The sequence below is a fragment of the Neoarius graeffei genome, chromosome 13, assembly GCF_027579695.1.
Source record: "Neoarius graeffei isolate fNeoGra1 chromosome 13, fNeoGra1.pri, whole genome shotgun sequence".
In the NCBI taxonomy this organism is placed as follows: Eukaryota; Metazoa; Chordata; class Actinopteri; order Siluriformes; family Ariidae; genus Neoarius; species Neoarius graeffei.
This window is the reverse complement of record NC_083581.1, coordinates 2,456,230-2,476,895: the sequence shown is the minus strand read 5'-3', so window position 1 is coordinate 2,476,895 and position 20,666 is coordinate 2,456,230. Positions and strand designations below refer to the sequence as shown.

Sequence of the window (20,666 nt, the reverse complement as noted above, 5' to 3'; positions counted from 1 at the left end):
ATTTTCATGCAGATTTTCCCAACATTACAGGCTACGTAGTGGAGAGTGTGGTAGTCGAGCCGGCGGGTAGTATTTCTAGTAGGCTAAACAATAATCAAATATGACACGTTCTAAAGGATGCTGGGATTCCAAAGAACGCACGTGAAAAGGACGAACACGTGGGATATTTGGTAAGGAAGATAGAAGATAGATTTTTCTGAGTTTTTTGGGCATGACAGGAAGAAAATGAAGAAAAGAGGAAGGCAAACAACGATTTCCAACTTCTTTCAGAAGAGAACTCATGTAAGTTTTTTTTTTCTTCTGTAACTGTTGATAGGCTTGGAATGTCAAAAAACTATCACAATCCCATAACTAGACAGCCAGGTTTCTTGCATGAATAAATAGGGATGACCGGGGTTGGTTGTCACAAGTTATGGTTGTCACATTCGTCATATCTCAGCCACCATAGGGCGCTGCTCAATTCCACCAAGATAGAAATGTTTAGAATTAGTACTGGGGTCATTCTACCTGAAAAGTTATTGTGTGTTGCATGCATTTCAAAGGTGAGAACAATTTGAAGGTTTTTCATACCTAAATGTAAATTTTTAGTACCTTGGTTTTTACCTTCTAGCTTTGTAATTAATGGGTTTCTATTGAAAAAACGAATACCATTATAATGTTTGAAGACTTAGCCATATTTCCTGTGTGTTTTTTTCTTTGTTATACTAAATCTTTGGACGCTAGCGGCTTTGAAAGCAAAACTGGTCAGCCGGGGTTGGTTGTCACACTGTGTTCGGGGTTGGTTGTCACATGTAATGCAATTGCAATAGGTGCACTACTGACTGAGACAAACACAGCTACAACAAGCTTTATTTATGTAGTATTCTGCGATCAGAAAGCTTTATAGCTAATTTGTCATGCTTAATATGCAACTCCAGCTCAAAAAATCCCAGAAATATACCCATTTTAATAATAATATTCATTAAAAATATACGCAGTTTGCAGTGTATTTTGTTTTGGTGTTCCCAAAGTTGTTTTACCTAAAATGAATCTGGCTTGAATTTTTCCATGCACACATGCCTCCCCCCAGTCCAGCCTTACTATTGATACAAGAATGTTGTAACAAAGGCAAAAACACTTGGCTGTATTGCTCAAAATTTGCTGTCAAAATGAAGGAAATAGCATTTGAGAGCATTAGAAATTTCAAAATTTTCCGGGGGAGTACCCCCGGAACCCCCTAAAACACTCGTGCCAGCGGCGCTCAACGCGCTGCTACACCTCGCCACATACAGTGACACCTGCAAAAAAGTTAGACTCCCTAAAAAAAAATCCTGCCTAAAAGCCTGGCTGTGCTTCTGATTCTGATCAGAGACTTTTCCTCACGAACGCTGAGGTTCGGACCAAGAATCCTCTGCTTTCCACGGGACCCACCCAAGTGCTCCGCTGGACCCGAAAGTTTTCTACGCCTCCATCACGAGCGGCTCACATGCTCCCACGGCGAGGCCCGAGACTACACCGGCGAATAGTTCTTCATATCTTGCTAAAGGCAGGATTAAGTAAGATTTTGGCATTTGGGCATAATTAGGATAGTCTTAGGAATTTGCTTTTATTTGAAATAGTGTGAATTTAAACCCAGGTTTATGTTACACTGTTAGACACGCAGCGTGTTGATTTATTTTGGTTCTATGTTCTCTCAATTGTTTAATAGATAGGCTGCGCATGGTTCTCTCTCTTTTATTCTTACTAACATTATAATTTCATTATTATACATCTTGATGTCATTAAGATTTCAGTGGATTCAGTATGGTTATGAGCTAGTGGGTTAGCTACAGCTTCCCTTTTGTCTGCTTAGCAACACAAAGCTAATCAAGGCCTACCATGTGCTCAGCAGGCCATCAGGCCTGATAAACCACACCTCAGCTAGAAATCCACAAGTTAGCTTTTAGTTAGCTACGGCTAATACCCTTGTCTTTAGCAACACGTGCTCAGTAGGCCTCACCAGGCCTAACAAACACACTTTAGCTAGGCCATAGGGCCTTTAGCAAACTCACACTAGCAACACAAGGCTAAACACAGAGCTAATCCTTTGTTCTGTTTAGATAACATTCTTTTGTTTAGCTACCAACAAGCTAGGCCTCCACCACGTGTAGTTAGCTACACGAGGCTAAACACATGGTCAAGTCCCTCTCTCACTCACACACACACACACACCTCACTGCTTGTATATATTGGTTTATTATTTTTATCTTTGTATAATAGTCATTTATTAAACAAACTGTGTTTATTTGTGAACAACAATATCTGAAGTCCCCAATCTTCTCAAAGAATTCAAAAAGGGTGCGTATGTTATGTAATATGGTAAGTGATCGTAATAATTTGGAAATATACCATAATTTAGCTGTTTGGTAATTTATTATTAAGCACCAGGATTAATGGTATGATTCACTAAATGATTCCCTAAACGATTCATTGAATGATTCACCAAATGATTCACTAAACGATTCATTGAACGATTCACTAAATGATTCACTGAATGAGACTGATTCTATGGTATGATTCAATTCAAACGAGTCAAAGTAAATGATTCAATGGGATTGATTCATCTTAATTATTAACCTTCAAAATTTAATGAGACTGATTTAACGAGATTGATCACTTAATATCAATAATTAACTGATTGCACCCACAGTGTGCTTCGTCCACAAATTAGATTCCATCTAATTCCAGGGAAATCTCTTCCCAATTGCAAGTGAAGGCCATGAAGATGTTCATTGAAGGCTGCAACGGTGTCGCCATCCAGCTCCTCTTTAGCAACGAGGAGAAAACCTGTGAGCGTCAGGAATAGGGCTGTGCGATGTCCCCTTAATTGGCATCGACGATGTTTACAGTGCAAACATCGTGATGGACGATCATATCGTGGGCGGGGGGGATTTTAATACCACGTTATTAAATATATTATTATTATTATTATTATTAAAAGTATTAGATACTCATCCGAGGCTTTGGCACGTAAAGAAACAAAAGCGCTAGGTGATGTGGAATATTTGGTCTTGATAACGGATATGTGGTCCAGCTGCATATGTCAGCTACCGTACATTATGTGGACCGAGAGTGGGCAATGCAGTCCAAATGCCTGCAGATGAGTTTCATGCCAGAGACACATTCAGCGGACAATTTAGAAGACGCATTGCGCGAGACACTTGCCGAATGGAAAATAGAGGAGAAAAAGATCGCCTGCATAACAACGGGGCGAATATTGTCACAGCCATCAGGCAATTGAAATGGCCGTGGTTAAGTTGTTTTGGGCACAATTTGAACCTGGCCATAACCAACTCGCTTGCGCAACAGAGGGCCAGTACAGACCGAGCGTTTGGAGTTTGCCGAGCAGTCAACACTGCGTTTGCGCACAGCTGGCTTCGGAGAAATGAGCTGCGCAAAGCGCAGGTGGAAATGAACCTCCCCGAGCACTCACTGATCACGGCAAGATATTAATCTGCTCTAACAATGAAAGACTAGGATTCAAACTATGAGAAGAAACTACACTTAAGCTATTACTCATTGTTTATTTACACCATATCAATTGAAGATGCGTTTCGGCCTTTAGTGCGCACTTGAACGTGCTAATTTTTCCAATTTATTAGTGTTTGAATTATTGCACCAGCTTTTAAAATCATGATTTAATATTGTTTTTTTTTTTTACTGTCTTTACATTTGTCAGAATCACCTTCATTCTTCCATTTGGTTTGACATTATGGCTTAGAGTGGACCATTTTGAGTCTGAAAGTAGGCCTATTTACCAGATTAAAGTTATTTGACTTCTGCCGAAGTCTGCGCTTCACTGCCGTTTGATAAGGTGAAATATTTCCCGACTGAAGTCGTTAATAGTGGCTATTTGTTTGAACAACATGACAAATTTTACATTAAAAGTATAGTGTAGGCTAAAAAATGAAGTCAAAATGTATTATTAGTAGCATACTGTATTTGTGTAACCACATGTTATGTTCACTAGCACGTCCCTGCACCATAGCCTACGTGAACAAGCGGTAATAGGATATTACTTTATATTGATTTATATAATTATGTATTTATATCTAATTATATGTTATATAATATATTTATATATTAAACAATACTAACTAACTAAACTAACAAAAAACTAACTTTTTAGGTTAAATAGGCCCAGATGATACCGTATATGCATGTTTATGACAGGAGGGGGCGTGGTATCACGATGGTGGCTCTCCATCATGATGGATGACCACCATCGTCGATGGACGATGGCATCGTCTATCAGCACAGCCCTAGTCAGGAAACAACTGACTTCTTGGTGATCGAGCTCAACACACCACAATTCCATCTCGAGGCGTGCGGCTTTCATTTTAAAGATGGTGACAGAGTTTCCTCGACTTCTGTAATACACTTTGCTTCAGGAATAATTTGGCCTCATCGTGGAGTTTAGGTTAACGTTAAACTCTAACGTTTCATTTGATTTTCTGTCTTCACTGACCGAGCCGTGATCTTGACAGTTTGATCGATAGTCTGTTACTGATAACTGGTGAAATTTAGCACCAGTGTCGGCGAATTGGATGCGTAATCCCACGTTTCCTTTCAATGAACACGCTGCTCAATTACAACAAGCTGTGAAGTGGTGTAGTGACGTCAGCAGTGTCGCCACACAGCTGGCTACATCGCTGAAGGCTGATACGACCGCTAAACAACCAACTCAAATAACACTGTCGGAATTTACACACGACTTCATTTTAAACCGAAAACACATCTGAGCTACTACCTGCACCTCCAGCTGGGAATCACTCACACACAGCTTGAGAAACAGTGATTTAAAACATATTTTACCACAACTACTGCCAGACCACCAAGGGTCACTCACGGACCACAGTCTGAGAAACGCTCATCATTAATGTCCGTGATTTACAAACTCGGGTCTAAATTTCATCCCGTTTTCACCATATATCAATCACAATCATGAGATTCTGTAAACATAGAGAATCAGGAAAGCATAAAAAAAGCTTTTTAATTTTTAAAAAAATGTGTGTTTGTAATGGTGGTGATGTGGCAGACCGCATCTTTATTCTGACCGCAGACTAATAAAATCAGCAAATCAGGGACTAAAAAAAATAAAAATAAATCACTGTTTATAACTTTTTTTGACATGATGGATCTTTATTCTGACCTGATGCTAAAGAATCAAGAAAGAAGAGGGAAAAAAATGACCGTGGTGGAAAAGATGCTAAAAATTTTGATCAAAAACAGATTTACACTTTTATTGCTTTATTTCATTTATTTGTTCTGTCTAATGCACAGTCTGGGTTTCTACTAACTTTTGATCCAGACAAAAAATTATACACTTGCAGCGAACTCCGGGGGAGGCGTCCAAATAGTTCGTTATGCTAAAAAGTTCATAATAGTGAAATGGAGCCATTTGTGACACCAGACACTCACTCTTACATAAAACAAGACCAACGGTGTTTAATTTATCTCATCTCATCTCATTATCTGTAGCCGCTTTATCCTTCTACAGGGTCGCAGGCGAGCTGGATCCTATCCCAGCTGACTACGGGCGAAAGGCGGGGTTCACCCTGGACAAGTCGCCAGGTCATCACAGGGCTGACACATAGACACAGACAACCATTCACACTCACATTCACACCTACGCTCAATTTAGAGTCACCAGTTAACCTAACCTGCATGTCTTTGGACTGTGGGGGAAACCGGAGCACCCGGAGGAAACCCACGCGGACACGGGGAGAACATGCAAACTCCACACAGAAAGGCCCTCGCCGGCCACGGGGCTCGAACCCGGACCTTCTTGCTGTGAGGCGACAGCGCTAACCACTACACCACCGTGCTGACATGATTCATTTACATATTTACAAAATAAAGGAAATAAAATCACTTTTTTCAACGTCATAAAGAAAAATGCGAATATTGTAAACTTTCAGTCAGTAAAAGTGGGTGTGGCAGTGAGGGTGTGGTCAAGCATCGGTGGTGAACGATGAGGAATCAGACTGAACCAGCAGGTAACGTGATGAGATACACCTGCGTCTAATTACTGACTGTCTATTAATGTGTCTCTGTGTCTTTCGATCGATCGATTGATCGATCGATAGATAGATAGAAAAATCCTTAGTGCTTGGCCCCTGAAAACTCATCCCCTACCGACAGCATGGTGGAGAAAAACACCTCTGACAGCTGTAAAGCACTACCATGTGAACGCAGCACACGGCTGCAAAAACGTTATTAGCTCATCTTCGGTGACTGAGAGACTGAGGAGATCTTTACCACGCCAAGTAAAGGGAAACGAAGAGCGCCAGGGCCAGGATTCCTCTGCAGCGACTCGGGTGTCTGTGAGGCTGAAGGCACATCTGCACCAGGAGCGGCAGCAGGATCACAGTGTGCTGCGGAGGAGAAGGACAAAGTCGAGTCAGCAACAGGAAACACTTCACACGATGAAACACACTCAGAGGATCGAGTGAATGGATGAATAAAAAATAAAACACTAAACAAGTTAGCTCCTTCAGTCGTTCCTTCACCAGTCTCTCTCTATTCTCCTCTTCAAATTAATAAAACAAAAATCGCAGCGTGTTCCATCGTGTTACTCAGAAACTGTAAAGAGGAAGTAGAAACTCCTGTGTCCTGAAAACATCTCTTGGAAAAGTTCCAGCTTCACATCTGAGTGTTACAGAGCGCTGACACTGGAGACTCCTTCCAGAAACATTACATAAACACAGTTCTCCTTACAGAGAACTCACTATTAGCGAAGCGTTCGCTGTACACGTCTCTGTGAATTAATATAATCAGAGAAAAATGAATCGAGACTGGTTAACCAATCAGAATCCGGAATTCAACAGCACTGCGGGATAGAATACGACATTGTGTCTGTCCAGGCAGCTCAGTGTGAGAATAGGTTATAATAATATAATAATAATAATAATAATAATAATAAAATGTATAATATAGTGTTTATTAATAAAGAATAATGATGAATAAAGGAAATAAAGACAAATGCGGGTTTATTAGAAGGCGCGCAGCACCGAGATTGAGTGGAATAACTGTTTTATTCTCTCCACATTCACTGGATTTTGAGAAACGGAGCATTATTATTTTTTGCAAATTTGATAAATTAAAACTTTATACAAAACATCTGACAAAATCATTTCCACTTAGAATGTAAACAAACCGGCAAAATGACCAGAGCAATTTGTGAAAAATGCGATAATAATAATAACTCGGGGGGGGGGGTGGGGGGGGGGGGGGGGGGGGGTGTCACATGGGCCCGTGACACAGGATGGACACGTGAGAAAGCTGCTCTTCACAACTTCCCGAAATTAATCGATAATTATGTGTCCAATGACTCCTTAATATTGTGTTATCTGTAGGTGTGGGAATACTGTTACAAGTGAGTAGGTGGTAGTTTGCTGAACTATAAGCATGTCAACGGCGCATTCAAGTTTGAAACCAAGGACTGCTAAGCAAGGTGTTAGCTACGCTAATGTAGCAAGTGTAACAACCAAGAAGGAGCCGCAAACCGAAACTGCTATGGCACTGCCAGGGTTTGCTGAACTGCAGGCAGCTCTTCAGGGGGCGATGGAGGAGATGGCCCGATTTAGTGGAACTTTGTCAACCTTGCAGGCGGATGCGACCAATGTCAAAACTACTCAAGGTAAAATGAAGACGGATGTTGTATCTATCTTTCAACGACTGAATGAGGCCGAGGGTCGGATATCTGAATTGGAAGATGAGAACGAACGCTTGAAGAAATTAGTTCAAACAAGTGCTCAAGAGCGTTCGGAGCTCCATGAGAAGGTAACTGACATGGCTAATAGGGAGAGGCGCCTCAATGTGCGAATCTGTGGTTTAAAAGAAAAAAAAGAAAGCCAGATCAAACTTCGTGAGCACACGATTTGGAGGATGATCAATCCCAGAGAAAAAGAGTACACTTTTTTCACACGTGTATAAATCATACTCAAGGATTGATTACTTTTTAGTTTCAGGTAAATTGACTGAGATGGTGGCTGACTGTCGTGTTGGAGTTATGCGGTAGCTCTGTCTGATCATGCACCAGTAGAGCCAACAGTGATGTTGGGGTCAAGCAGTCCTAGTGTGGATAGATGGAGACTTAATGCCTCATTGCTCCAGGACCCCACACACAAGACAGCTTTGGAGGCTCTCCTTAAGGAGTTTTTTGATCAGAATGTGGGCTCAACAGAGAGATTGCATTGGGAACTGTGTGGGAAGCATCCAAGGCATATATAAGGGGTCATCTTATTTCACAGTCAAGTTATTTGAAAAAAAATGTCCAAAAAGAAGATTAAAGATTTAGACTCTCAGACTAAGAATAAGGAAACTGAATTATCACGATGTTATAGTGAGCGCAAGTTTAAAGAAATCTGTCATTTGAAATATCAGCTCAATGAGATATATAATAAAAAGGGCGGAATATGCCATCTTTAGGATGAAGACTACTTTTTATGAAAGCGGAGAGAAGGCGGGCAAGCTGTTGGCCACACAGTTGAAATGGAAAGATGCAAGCCTTTTAATTCCTGCTATCAGTAATGACGAGGGGGAGATATTAACGGATAAAATGGAAATTAATGGTATATTCAAGAGTTTCTATGAGAATTTATATTAGTTCAGAAATATCTGTAGATGAGGCCAAGTATGAAGATTTTTTTTTTTTGAAAATAGAGATTCCCAGGGTGTCTTCACCACAAGTGGATATACTAGTGCATCTCAAAAAATTAGGATATTGTGAAAAAGTTCAATATTTTCCATCAGTTATTTAAGAAAGTGAAAATGTTATATATTACAGACTCATTACACATAAACTAAAATGTTTCAAGCATTTTTCTATTTTAATCAGTATGGCATACAGTACAAAAAAAAATCTCAAAATATTAGAATATTTCATTTCGAGTTTGAGTAAAACAGTATGAACACAGTGTATCTCTCGGTCTAGTTCAGTACACACAACCACAATCATGGGGAAGACTGCTGACTTGACTGTTGTCCAGAAGATGATCACTGATGCCCTCCACAAAGAGGGTAAGCCACAAAAGGTCATTGCTGAAAAGGGTGGCTGGAAAAGGTGCACAAGCAACAGGGATGGGCGCAGTCTTGAGAGGATTGTCAAGAAAAGTTGATTCAAGAACTTGGGAGAGCTTCACAAGGAGTGGACTGAGGCTGGTGTCAGTGTATCAAGACCCATCACGAACAGACATCTTCAAGAAAGGGGATACAACTTTCGCATTCCTAATATCAAGCTACTCCTGAGCCAGAGACAATGTCAGAAGTGTCTTTTCTGGGCTCAGGAGAGAAAGAAATGGACTGTTGCTCAGTGGGCCAAAGTCCTCTTTTCAGATGAAAGTACATTTTGCATTTAATTTGGAAATCACGGTTCTAGAGTCTGGAGGAAGAGTGGAGAGGCACAGAATCCAAGGGGTTTGAAGCCCAGTGTGAAGTTTCCACAGTCTGTGATGATTTGGGGTGCCATGTCATCTGCTGGTGTTGGTCCACTGTATTTTATCAAGTCCAAACTCAACACAGCCATCTACCAGGAGATTTTAGAGCACTTCATGCTTCCATCTGCTGACAAGCTTTTTGGAGATGCTGATTTCCTTTTCCAGCAGGACTTAGCACCTACCCACAGTGCCAAAACTACTACCAAATGGTTTGCTGACCATGATATTATTGTGTTTGATTGGCCAGCCAACTTGCCTGACCTGAACCCCATAGAGAATCTATGGGGTATTGTCAAGAGGAAGATGAGAAACACCCGACCCAAAAATACAGATACGCTGAAGGCCACTATCAAAGCAACCTGGGCTTCAATAACACCTCAGCAGTGCCACAGACTGATCACCGCATTGATACAGTAATTCATGGTAAAGGAGTCCCAACCAAGTATTGAGTGTATAAATGAATATACTTTTCAGAAGTTGGACATTTCTGTATTGTAAATCCTTTTCTGATCGATCTTAGGGAATATTCTAATAATTTGAGATACTGGATTTCTGATTTTCATGAGCTATAAGCCATAATCATCAAAATTAAAACAAAAAAGGCTTTAAATATTTCACTTTACATGTAATGAATATAGAATATATGAAAGTTTACCTTTTTGAATTAAATTATGAAAAAAAGGAACTTTTTCATGGTATTCTAATTTTTTGAGATGCACCCATAGATGAATCTGGGTTAGGTTGGCTATTGTGTCAACAAAAGCTGGAAAAATCACCTGGTTTAGATGGCTTTCCAGCTGAATATTACAAGACTAATATTGACCTACTAGCACCTATCTTGACCAAGGTTTATGCAGAAGCACTGGCGGTGGGGCAACTGCCTCCTACTTTTAATGATGCAGTGATATCTGTATTATTGAAAAAGGATAAGGACCCACATGAGCCAAGTAGCTACAGGCCGATTAGTTTGGAAAATGTGGATTGCAAGATACTATCAAAGGTATTAGCAATGAGACTGGAGAAAGTTCTGCCAAAAATTATCAGTGAGGACCAGGTTGGATCTATTAAAGGTAGATCGTCGGCTGATAACCTTAGGCGCCTTTTAAATCTTATGTGGTTAAATTGTAAGGAAGATGCTCCCACAGCTTCCTTTTCCCTTGATGCTAGGAAAGCATTTGATAGGGTAGAGTGGGGGTATTTGATATATACTTTACAGGCCTTTGGATTTGGTGAAGGATTTATAAAAATTGTGTAAAGGTTCTGTATTCTGCACTGTGGGCAGCTGTCCTCACGAACAGCATTGTGTCTCTGCTCTTTCGTTTAGGTCGAGGGACGAGGCAGGGGGACCCTTTGTTTGCGTTGCTTTTTACTATATTTGTGGAGCCATCGGCAGTCTCTATAAGAGACGATTCAAGAATCAAGGGTGTGCTGGCAGGAGGACAGATACACAAATTATTTTTGTATGCGGATGACATACTGCTGTGTCAGATCCAGCCTCTTCCATTCCAGGGGTCATGGATATTGAGAATTTCTCAGAAATATCAGGTTACAAAATTAATTGGCAGAAATCTGAAGTAATGCCCATTTCTGCTGGTTGTTCACATGCAGATATTGGAACTTTTACCTGGATACCTTCAGGAATGAAGTATTTGGGCATAAGGTTAACCACAGACTTTAAGGGACTTGTCCAAATTAATATGAATCCAGTTCTTCAATCTATTAAGACCAACTTTGCTAAGTGGAAACTGATCAATTTATCTTTATGGGCGAAAATAAATACAGTTAAAATGATGGTTTCTTCAAAGATTAACTACATTTCAATGACGATCCCTTTGACAATTCCTGGAGCACTGATTAAGCAGTATAATGTTATAGTCAGAGACTATTTGTGGAATGGGAAGAAGCCTCAGATCAGTATGAATAAGCTGTTTACTACCAGAGAAAGGGGTGGGCTGGCTTTGCCAAATATAGAACTGTGTAATATAGCCTTTGAAATGGTCAGACTGGGTAAACACTGGTCAAAAAGGGAGTCAAATTTGGGATGGATTTTGATTGAGAGGTTGCTGACCTCTCCATTTGGATACATGGATGCTCTGCAGGGATCGAAACGGGCAGTCACCCACTCGCCAATGCGAGTTGGAAAGGGTACGGGCGACTAGTGACATGTACTCGACCGAGTAGGCGACTGGCTCGCCATGCTACTGTATATATATATCAAACTACTCACTGCCTCGATGGTTTCTATCAACTATTCTCGCCCATTTTAAGCAGAACTTGGTCTATTTTACCGTTTTTTACGATAATTTCAATAGATTTTGTGAGACATTTGTCAAGTTGGCATAGATGCGGGCGCTGGCATATTGTTTACGTGCGCAGTATACACCGCTACATGCAGCATGGCTGCGTGAAGATTCGTTTCTTCCCGTTCATTTTCGTTGCTGCCCGTGAAGACAAATGTAACTTGAACCGCTATTGGTCAGATAGATTAGACCCCCGCGAAGTTTAAAAGTCCTTGGCTTGACATTTCTGACAGCTATCAAAACAAACGGATATCGCTCAACAAGTCTGATGAGCCAGAGCAGCCTGCAGGTGATGAGAGGGAGTATGTGGCAGGAGATGTAGAGCCCCAGGAGAGACAGAATGAGGAGGTGGAAGATGAAGATGACGAGGAGGCGCAGCATGATGTGGTGTATGACCTGATAGATGATGATGATCTGGATGAGGGTTTTGAAGATTGTGATAATGAGATGACTGAGGAAGAAGTTTATAGACAGTTGAAATTGATCACTCATGTATAATATGGTTGTATTATATGAATAAATATATAAAATCGGCTTGAAAATTGTAATTATAAATACGGACCAGTGCTACTCCATTTGGATCAGTACCTCTGAGAGGCACTGGTCCAAATGGACCAGTGCTCCCAAATTCCCGTTTCGATCCCTGCTCTGTCTCAAAAACTAGCTAATGCTCAGGTAGTTAACCCTATTTTACAACACTCAAGGGATGTTTGGATCGAGGTCCATAAACTGTTTGGCATGTCTCAGTACAAACAGAGCTATTCATCTTAATGAGAAAATCCTGCCTTTAAGATAGGAAAGAAAACTCTCTTTTGGAAAACATGGTATAGCAAAGGAGTTGTTACCATTAAGGATTTATTTGAAGAAGGGATCTTCTGTTCATTTGAAGGACTGAGGAACAGATATAATCTAAATGACAAGGGGGACTTTTGGAAATACCTTCAGTTACGCAGTTGTGTATTGTCTACTGGCCACAATGCAGAACAAGCAGAAAATGTATTGCATAACTATTTGAAGCTTCCCAGTGTGGCACAAACTTCCTCTGTTTTCTATAAAATGGCTGCTAATGCCTTATATGGTAAAAGTGACAATCTGAGGATAATATGGCAAAGGGATCTGGGCCTTGATATGGGACAAGAAGTTTGGGAGAATATTGTTAATAATATGGGTTGGCCAGTGAGGGATATCTCATCTCATCTCATTATCTCTAGCCGCTCTAGTCGCAGGCGAGTTGGATCCTATCCCAGCTGACTATGGGCGAAAGGCGGGGTACACCCTGGACAAGTCGCCAGGTCATCACAGGGCTGACACATAGACACAGACAACCATTCACACTCACATTCACACCTACGCTCAATTTAGAGTCACCAGTTAACCTAACCTGCATGTCTTTGGACTGTGGGGGAAACCGGAGCACCCGGAGGAAACCCACGCGGACACGGGGAGAACATGCAAACTCCACACAGAAAGGCCCTCGCCGGCCACGGGGCTCGAACCCAGGACCTTCTTGCTGTGAGGCGACAGTGCTAACCACTACACCACCGTGCCGCCCCAGTGAGGGATATCAAGAGCAAATTTATTCATTATAAAATAATTCATCGATATTACTGGACCCCTGTTAGACTTAAACGGCTGGGTTTAATTCAGAGTGATAAGTGCTGGAAATGTAAGGGTTCTTTGGGTACTTTTCTACATCTCATGTGGGAATGTCCACTGGTCTCCCCTTTTTGGGAGTGGTTGGCGCAACCTTTGCCAAGCTCACCCTGTTTTTGCCTACTTGGTGATAAAACCGTGTGAACGGTTGGACTTACGAAGGGCAGTTTGGGCTGGTTTTGGCAGGCTTTCTTAATGCAGCCAGGATCATTCTAAGGCAGTGGAAAAGTACAATTATGCCCTGTCACAAGGACTGGATTGAACTCATGACAAGTACAGCCTCTCATGAATTAATGTGAGCCAAAGTAAGAGACTCGGTGTCAAAATTCAGTGATATGTGGGGAAGCTTCCTAACATGTATAGAAGGTGGGGATCAGTGATAAAGGTAATGATTCAAGGCATATCAGGATGTGTGTCGAGGAAGGGGGGGGGGACTGTAATCTGTAATGCTGTGCAATTGTGTTGTGTTATGTTTTTGTTGTGTGCGTTTTTGTTTATTTTGTGTGTAAAATGCTGCAGTGTGTTATGCATGGATTAAAGCAAAAAAAAATTATTTGACTGAAAATTTACGGGGGGGGGGGGGGGGTTTATGGGTGGATTTCGATGAAATTCTGAGAATGGTTAACTTAGAACTGATAACTTATCAATTAATTAATGGATTAATATATTCAATTTATTGCACTTTCTTTCCATTGCTTCCGTATATTATTTTTTGTGGCAAACCACACAAATGCAAGCACCTGGAATGTTTAGTTTTTTGCACCATGAACTAAATGGCTTTCCGTTTTCAGCTATTTCGTACAGCCAAGCCCACCTCCACTTGTTTTTTACACCTTTATCGATGGCAGACACATCAGTGCCTTCTTTCATGTAAAGCGCATCCATGCTGCTGAAACCGAAAGCAGAATGACATGCTCGTCTATGCTCCACGTCAATATAGAAAAAAGTTTGGATCTTCGCTTAAATTAAAATTATAATTTGACCTTACTTTGTGTTGAATACGACTTCAAAAACAATTCAAGATTTTATTAAGAGAAATATTGTGGCCAACACGAGTGTTAAGTTCCCTAAAAGATCGCGTGAATTTGGCTGCATTCGTTCTCATTTTCCTCCATCATTTCATAGGCCAGAAACAGATGTTTTGACGTAATTTAACTTAGTAGGCTGTGATTATTATTTAACCGTAGTCTTCTAGACATTTTGGCTGTTTGGGGCATTGAACGCTGGTGTATGATTTTCAGGGAATAAAGGTTTTTTTTTTTATTATTAAACTTTTTATTGGAAAAAATGAGAGCTCATACATGTATACCTCATCAAGTCTATTGCTTGAAACATATATAAAAAAACAAATAGGTTACAAAGATATTCAAAATTAAAAAAAAAAAAAAAATCATTACAAAAGCACCTATGTTCCCTAACACAGCACCCCTCTAAATTTCTAAACATCTCAAGTATCCAAAAAAAAAAAAAATTATACTGTTACAAAGTAACACTAATAACCATGTTATATGGGGAGTAGTATGGACAATAATCCATCAAGGGGTGTTAATAACAGCAATGACAAAAGTATAAATAACTCAAATAATAACAATTGCGATAGTCATTAAAATAAAACAAAGATAGCTTGCTGCATACATGTGTAGCACATATAATAATAATGTAATAACTACACCAAAAACTGAAACCAGAACCAAATGAGTGTAGTCAAGAACTAAGAACCAAGAGGAGGAGGGGGGTATGGGGTTGTCACTTTAAACTTCCTGCCTATCATTTGTTAGATAGTTGATCCAAACTTTCCAATAACTTTCAAACTTTTCTTGTTCCAGCCTCAAAATGAATGTTAGCTTCTCCATCGTGAAAATATCCTTTACCACTTTGATCCAATCTTCAATTGTAGGGGAATCTTTTACCAACCATTTCCTTGTGATTGCTTTTGTACTTGCTAATAATAAAATATTATACATATATCTGTTTTCAGGTCCCTTCACAGAGTCCGGTCTTAGCCCTAAGTATAAGGTCTCAAACCCTGATGGAATCACTATTTTCATGATTTTCTCCATGTTCGATTTAATTTCTTCCCAGTATTTTGTAATGACCGGACAATCCCAAAACACGTGATAATGCGTTGCCTTGCTCTCGCCACAGGATCTCCAGCAGGCTGTATTTCTTCCCAGAGAAGTCCTTTGTGCTGGAACTCTAAAAAACCTGACAACATTTTTCCACCCAAATTCTCTCCAGGACAGAGAGAATGTACTCTTCCACTTCTGTAACATAATTTTTCCCCATGTTTCCATCTGCATCGTAATGTTGCTCTCCTTCTCCCATTTCTCCTTTATATATGCAGTGTCTCCTCCTTCTAGTTCTTGCAACACCTTATATATCTTTGATATGTTTCCGCGTCCAGGGTCCGATCTGTAGCTGAGTAGAAATATCTTCAGTAATCCCAAGTTAGTTTGTCATACTTCTTCCTTTTTCATTATATTATCTACATAATGTCTAACTTGCAAAAATCTATAAAAATCTTGATTTATTAAACTAAATCGATTTTTAAGATCCTGGAACTGTCGCAGTTTGCCCCCCTCAAAAAGGTCACTGTATTTTGCTAGCCCTTTGTCAGCCCACTGTTTAAATCTAGCATCCATCCTGTTTGGTACAAAATCTATGTCATATCCTATCCATTTTATGATCCAGTAAGGTTCTTTCGCCTTATTTTCATTGATTACCCTGTGCCAAATCCTCATTGACGTTTTAATCCATGGGTTTACCTCTTTTAAACAATTAATCAGTCCACTATCCCCTATAATTGCTTGTATTGGGATGTCGCTAGATATCTGACATTCTATGTCTTTCCACTTTGCTTTATAGGAAGGGTTGCAAATGTTAACCAAAATTTTTATCTGAACCGCTTGATAATAATTTTTAATATTCGGGAGAGCAAGGCCTCCTTTGTCCGTTGCTAGTTGGAGAGTTTTATAGCGAATTCTTGGCTTCTTCCCCTGCCAAATGAATCGAGATATTAATTTGTCTAATTCTTGAAATTTCCCCTTTGGGAGCTCGACTGGTATGTTTTGGAACAGATACAGTAATCTGGGCAACAGGTTCATTTTTATCGCTTCCACTCTTTGTCCTAATCCTAAGAAGGGGATTAGATTCCACCTGGTCAGGTCAGATTTAATTTTGGAAAATAGTATGTCATAGTTCTCTGATATGATCATGTTCAGGTGCTTTGGGATATTCACACCTAGATATTTAATTGATTTGGATTCCCAATTGACTTTAAATTCCTCTCTGATGGTATGGCTAGGTGAATACCTGAATGTCAAAATTTGTGATTTGTGAGTATTAAGTTTATAACCTGATAGTAAGCCATATTCCTTCAGGGTTGTGAGTAATTCTGGAAAAGAGGAGGATGGCTGCCCCAAGTATATCAAAATATCATCAGCGAACAGGGCAATTTTGTGTTCTTCATGCGACACCATAATTCCCTTAATCTTCTCATTCTGCCTTATCCATTGACTCAAGGGCTCTATAAAGATGGCAAATAAGAGCGGAGATATAGGGCAGCCCTGTCGACATCCCCTTTCTAATTCAAAACTATTTGATAATCCTCCATTAATTCGAATTTTAGCTGTTGGTTTATAGTATAGGGCTTGTATTACTTTAACAAAATCATTGCGAAACTGGAATCTCTCTAGTGTCTTATATAGGAATGACCAGTCGACAGAGTCAAAAGCCTTCTCTGCGTCTAGCCCCAGCAGAACAGCCTCTAATTTGTCTTGGTTTATATGGTTGATAACATGCAATGTCCTCCTGACATTGTCCTGGGTTTGCCTCTGCTTAATGAACCCCGTTTGATCTAATTGAATAATATCTGGAAGTATGATTTCCAAGCGTTTTGCTAAAATTGATGTGAATAGTTTATAATCTTGGTTTAGCAAGCTAATTGGTCGATAACTAGAACAATCTGTCTTATCTTTACCATCTTTCGGTATTACAGTAATAATTGCCTCCCTCCAAGATGGAGGCATCTCTCCATTTTTAATGACCCAATTGAATGTCCTCAGTAGTAAAGGTGACAATGAGTCACAGAAAGTCTTATACCACTCCGCTGTAAACCCATCGGAGCCTGGGGACTTATTAGGTTTTAGTCTAGAGATTGCCTTTTGGAGTTCTTCGATAGTCACATTGGCCAATAAGACTTTGTTCTGATCTTCTGTAATTGTGGGGAGATTGAGTGACGCAAGCAGAGATTCAGGTGTCTTATTCCCCTTACTGACCATCCGGGTGTATAAATTTTTATAATATTTTTCAAAGCAACTATGAATGTCCTGAAAGTCAAGTTTTATTTGTTTGGTGGTTGGGTCTTTGATTTTATATACTACCCTCTCTGCTTGTTGTTTTTTAAATTTATAAGCCAGAATTTTGGCTGACTTATTACCTACTTCATAATAACTCTGTTTCAAAAAGGTTAGTTTCTTCTGAATTTCTACCTCGTAAATTTCTTTGATTTGATTTTTAATTTCCTTAATTTTCTGCGTAATATCCATTTGGACATCTTTTTTGTGTTTTTTCTCCAAATTTTCTAACTCTTTTTCTAGTTTATTCAGTTTCTCCTGTCTAAGCCTCTTTTGTAGGGCCAGTTTCGCAATAATTTTCCCTCTCAAGACAGCTTTACCTGCATCCCATACCATAAGTGGGGACACTTCCCCGTTATCATTTTCTGACAGGTACAACCGAATTTCCTCCTGAAGTTCTTTCTTCATTTTCCCTTTAAGTACATTTAAATTAAGTCTCCAGGAAAAACAGTTTTTGTTATTTTTAAAGTTTAAATCTAGATAAACCGGGCTGTGGTCCGAGAGGTCCATTATTCCAATTTTACAAGACTTTACAACACCAATGTCTTTGCTGTACATGAAGAAATAATCAATCCTTGAGTACGTTTTATGTGGTGGGGAATAAAAGGTGTAGTCTCTAGTTGTAGGATTAAACTCCCTCCATACGTCACAAATGCCCATTTCACTCATCATCTTTCTCACCTTTTTGCTTACTGTGTTAGTCTGAGTGGATCTTGACACATCCCACTTTGGATTCAATCTCAAGTTAAAGTCACCACCACAGATCACCATTCCCTGGGCTTTTGTAATCATGAGATCAAATACTTGTCTATAGAACTCCCATGTTGCACCTGGGGGTACATAAACATTTAAGAGAGTGACTTCTGACCCTTCTAATTTTCCTACAAGCATGCTATACCTACCCTCTTTGTCCGTGGTTTCTGATATCTTTTCAAAAATTACTCTTTTCGCTATCAGTGTTGCCACTCCCCTTCTATGTCCTGTTTTATAGGACGATGAATAAACTTGATTAAAGCCCTGCCTTTTAAGTTTAGCATGCTCGGATTCAGTTAAATGTGTCTCTTGCAGGAATATTACATCTACCTTGTCTTTTTTCATTTTGCCCAGAATTTTACTTCTTTTAACTGGATTAAGTACACCCTTCACATTATAAGAGGCCAACCTAAGTGGAACTTTTGGACTTTCCATTATAAATTATGTGTCTCTTAATCTTACTACCCCCCCTCCACTCAAACACTATAAGAACACGAACAGAAAAAAGAACGTGACTTGAACAGTCCCAAGAAAACATGAACTTAAGACATTTTACCAGTGACTCAAGTTGAACTTCCTGATTTGAGGTCTCGTTTGTGACCCTGAAGGAGCCGGGATGTTTTGCCGGCTCGGAGGGAAAGTCTCCAATCATCTCCAGTTGTGGAGGGCCCTCCTTTAAGTTTTCAAAATGTTCCATGTTTTAGCTTAGTCGGAGCTTCCCCGATCACACATGTTGTATTATTAATGTCATTAAACTGTCCCAAACACGTCTTAAAGTAGCGGTTAATTAATTGTTCGTTTCACTGCCACTACTACTATGTATCCTTACCGTGGGGAAACCGCTCTAAGGCGCAACAAGATCAGCGGTGAGACCGCCTGAAAACGTCCAGTCTCTTTTTAAAACCATCCTGCGTCGTCTCAGGTTGCTGCTCCGCTCTCCCCGGAGACCGGACTTTGCGCCACATCAGGTCCTTCACTCTATCAGCCCAGCTCACCGGTGGTTTAAATATCATCACGGGCAAACCTCTCTTCACCATGTCCGTCGTAGCTTCCTCAGCAGAGTTGTACAGGCACGTCTCACCCTCGTAGAACACCCTTAATCTGGCTGGGAAAGGCGTCTGGAACCGTGTGTTGTTTTCCCGCAGCACCTTCTTCGCTTCTGCGTATTCCTGGCGCTTCTTGAGGGTCTCCGGTGCATAGTCGTGGTCCACAAAAACTCTTCTTTCCTTATACAGAAAACCTTTTTTCTGCCATACCAACTTCAGAATTTCTTCTTTAGTTTTGCTGCTGGAGAATTTAGCGACTATAGATCTCGGGGGAGATTGAGCCGGGTGCTTCGGTCCCAGTGAGCGATGCACACGTTCAATCTTCAGGTCATGGGTGGGGGGCAGCTCCAGCTTCTCCCTCAGCAGATTTTCCACGAATGTTATCATCGATGTGGAGTTGCTCTCGGACCCCTCCTCTATGCCGTGGATTCTTATATTCTCCCGTCTTGCTCTCCCCTCCTGGTCCGTTAGCCTGTCCTCCAGCTTAGCCTGTAGCTTTAGCAGCTCCATTGTAGCTTCTTCCAGCCCCTGCACTCTTTCCTCTGTCTCTGAAATTCGCATTTCGGCTTCTTCGACTCTGTTGTTAGTTGCCTTAATGTCTTCTCGTATCTCTCGAAGAGTATCTACATTTTCACGCCGAAATTCTCTCAGCTCTTGCAATATCATCTGCAGGCTAGCCGTGTCTGCATCCACCTGTTGCTCCGCCATGTCAGGAAGGCCGGGTGTGTCGTCCTCGACTGACTCGTCCTCGGTTGTTTGAGCTCTTTCCCTCGTCTGTGATACGCTTTTTTGTTTTGGTTTGGGCATATTATAAACGCCTTTTTAACTTGTCCTGTTAATAAGAAACAATCCCTCAAAAAAATAACGGCGTTTTCTTGATGATCGGGGAGCTCCGATAGTGTGCTGTCTACCTCATGGCTGCCAGACCGGAAGTCCAGGGAATAAAGTTTAGCGCATGTCGGAACATCATTGCGCTCGCAGCCTCCAACTCCTCAAACGTCCTTTAAATTGTGATATAACGTAGGCTATAAGGCACGGTTCTAACATACCTTACACACTGGCCTAACGAAAATAATAATTGTTGGGGCGTCTGCTGATATG

General features: G+C 40.5%; 1 protein-coding gene across 2 annotated transcripts in view; it reads right to left on the bottom strand.

Moving 5' to 3' along the window:
- The window catches only part of adtrp1 (androgen dependent TFPI regulating protein 1), a 42,971-nt gene that overhangs the window by 3,566 nt on the left and 18,739 nt on the right, over positions 1–20,666 (bottom strand). For both annotated transcript variants that reach the window (XM_060937129.1, XM_060937130.1), the window contains exon 4: positions 6,280–6,395. In XM_060937129.1, the coding sequence (XP_060793112.1) occupies positions 6,280–6,395 (116 nt within the window). The remainder of the gene's footprint in view (positions 1–6,279; positions 6,396–20,666) is intronic.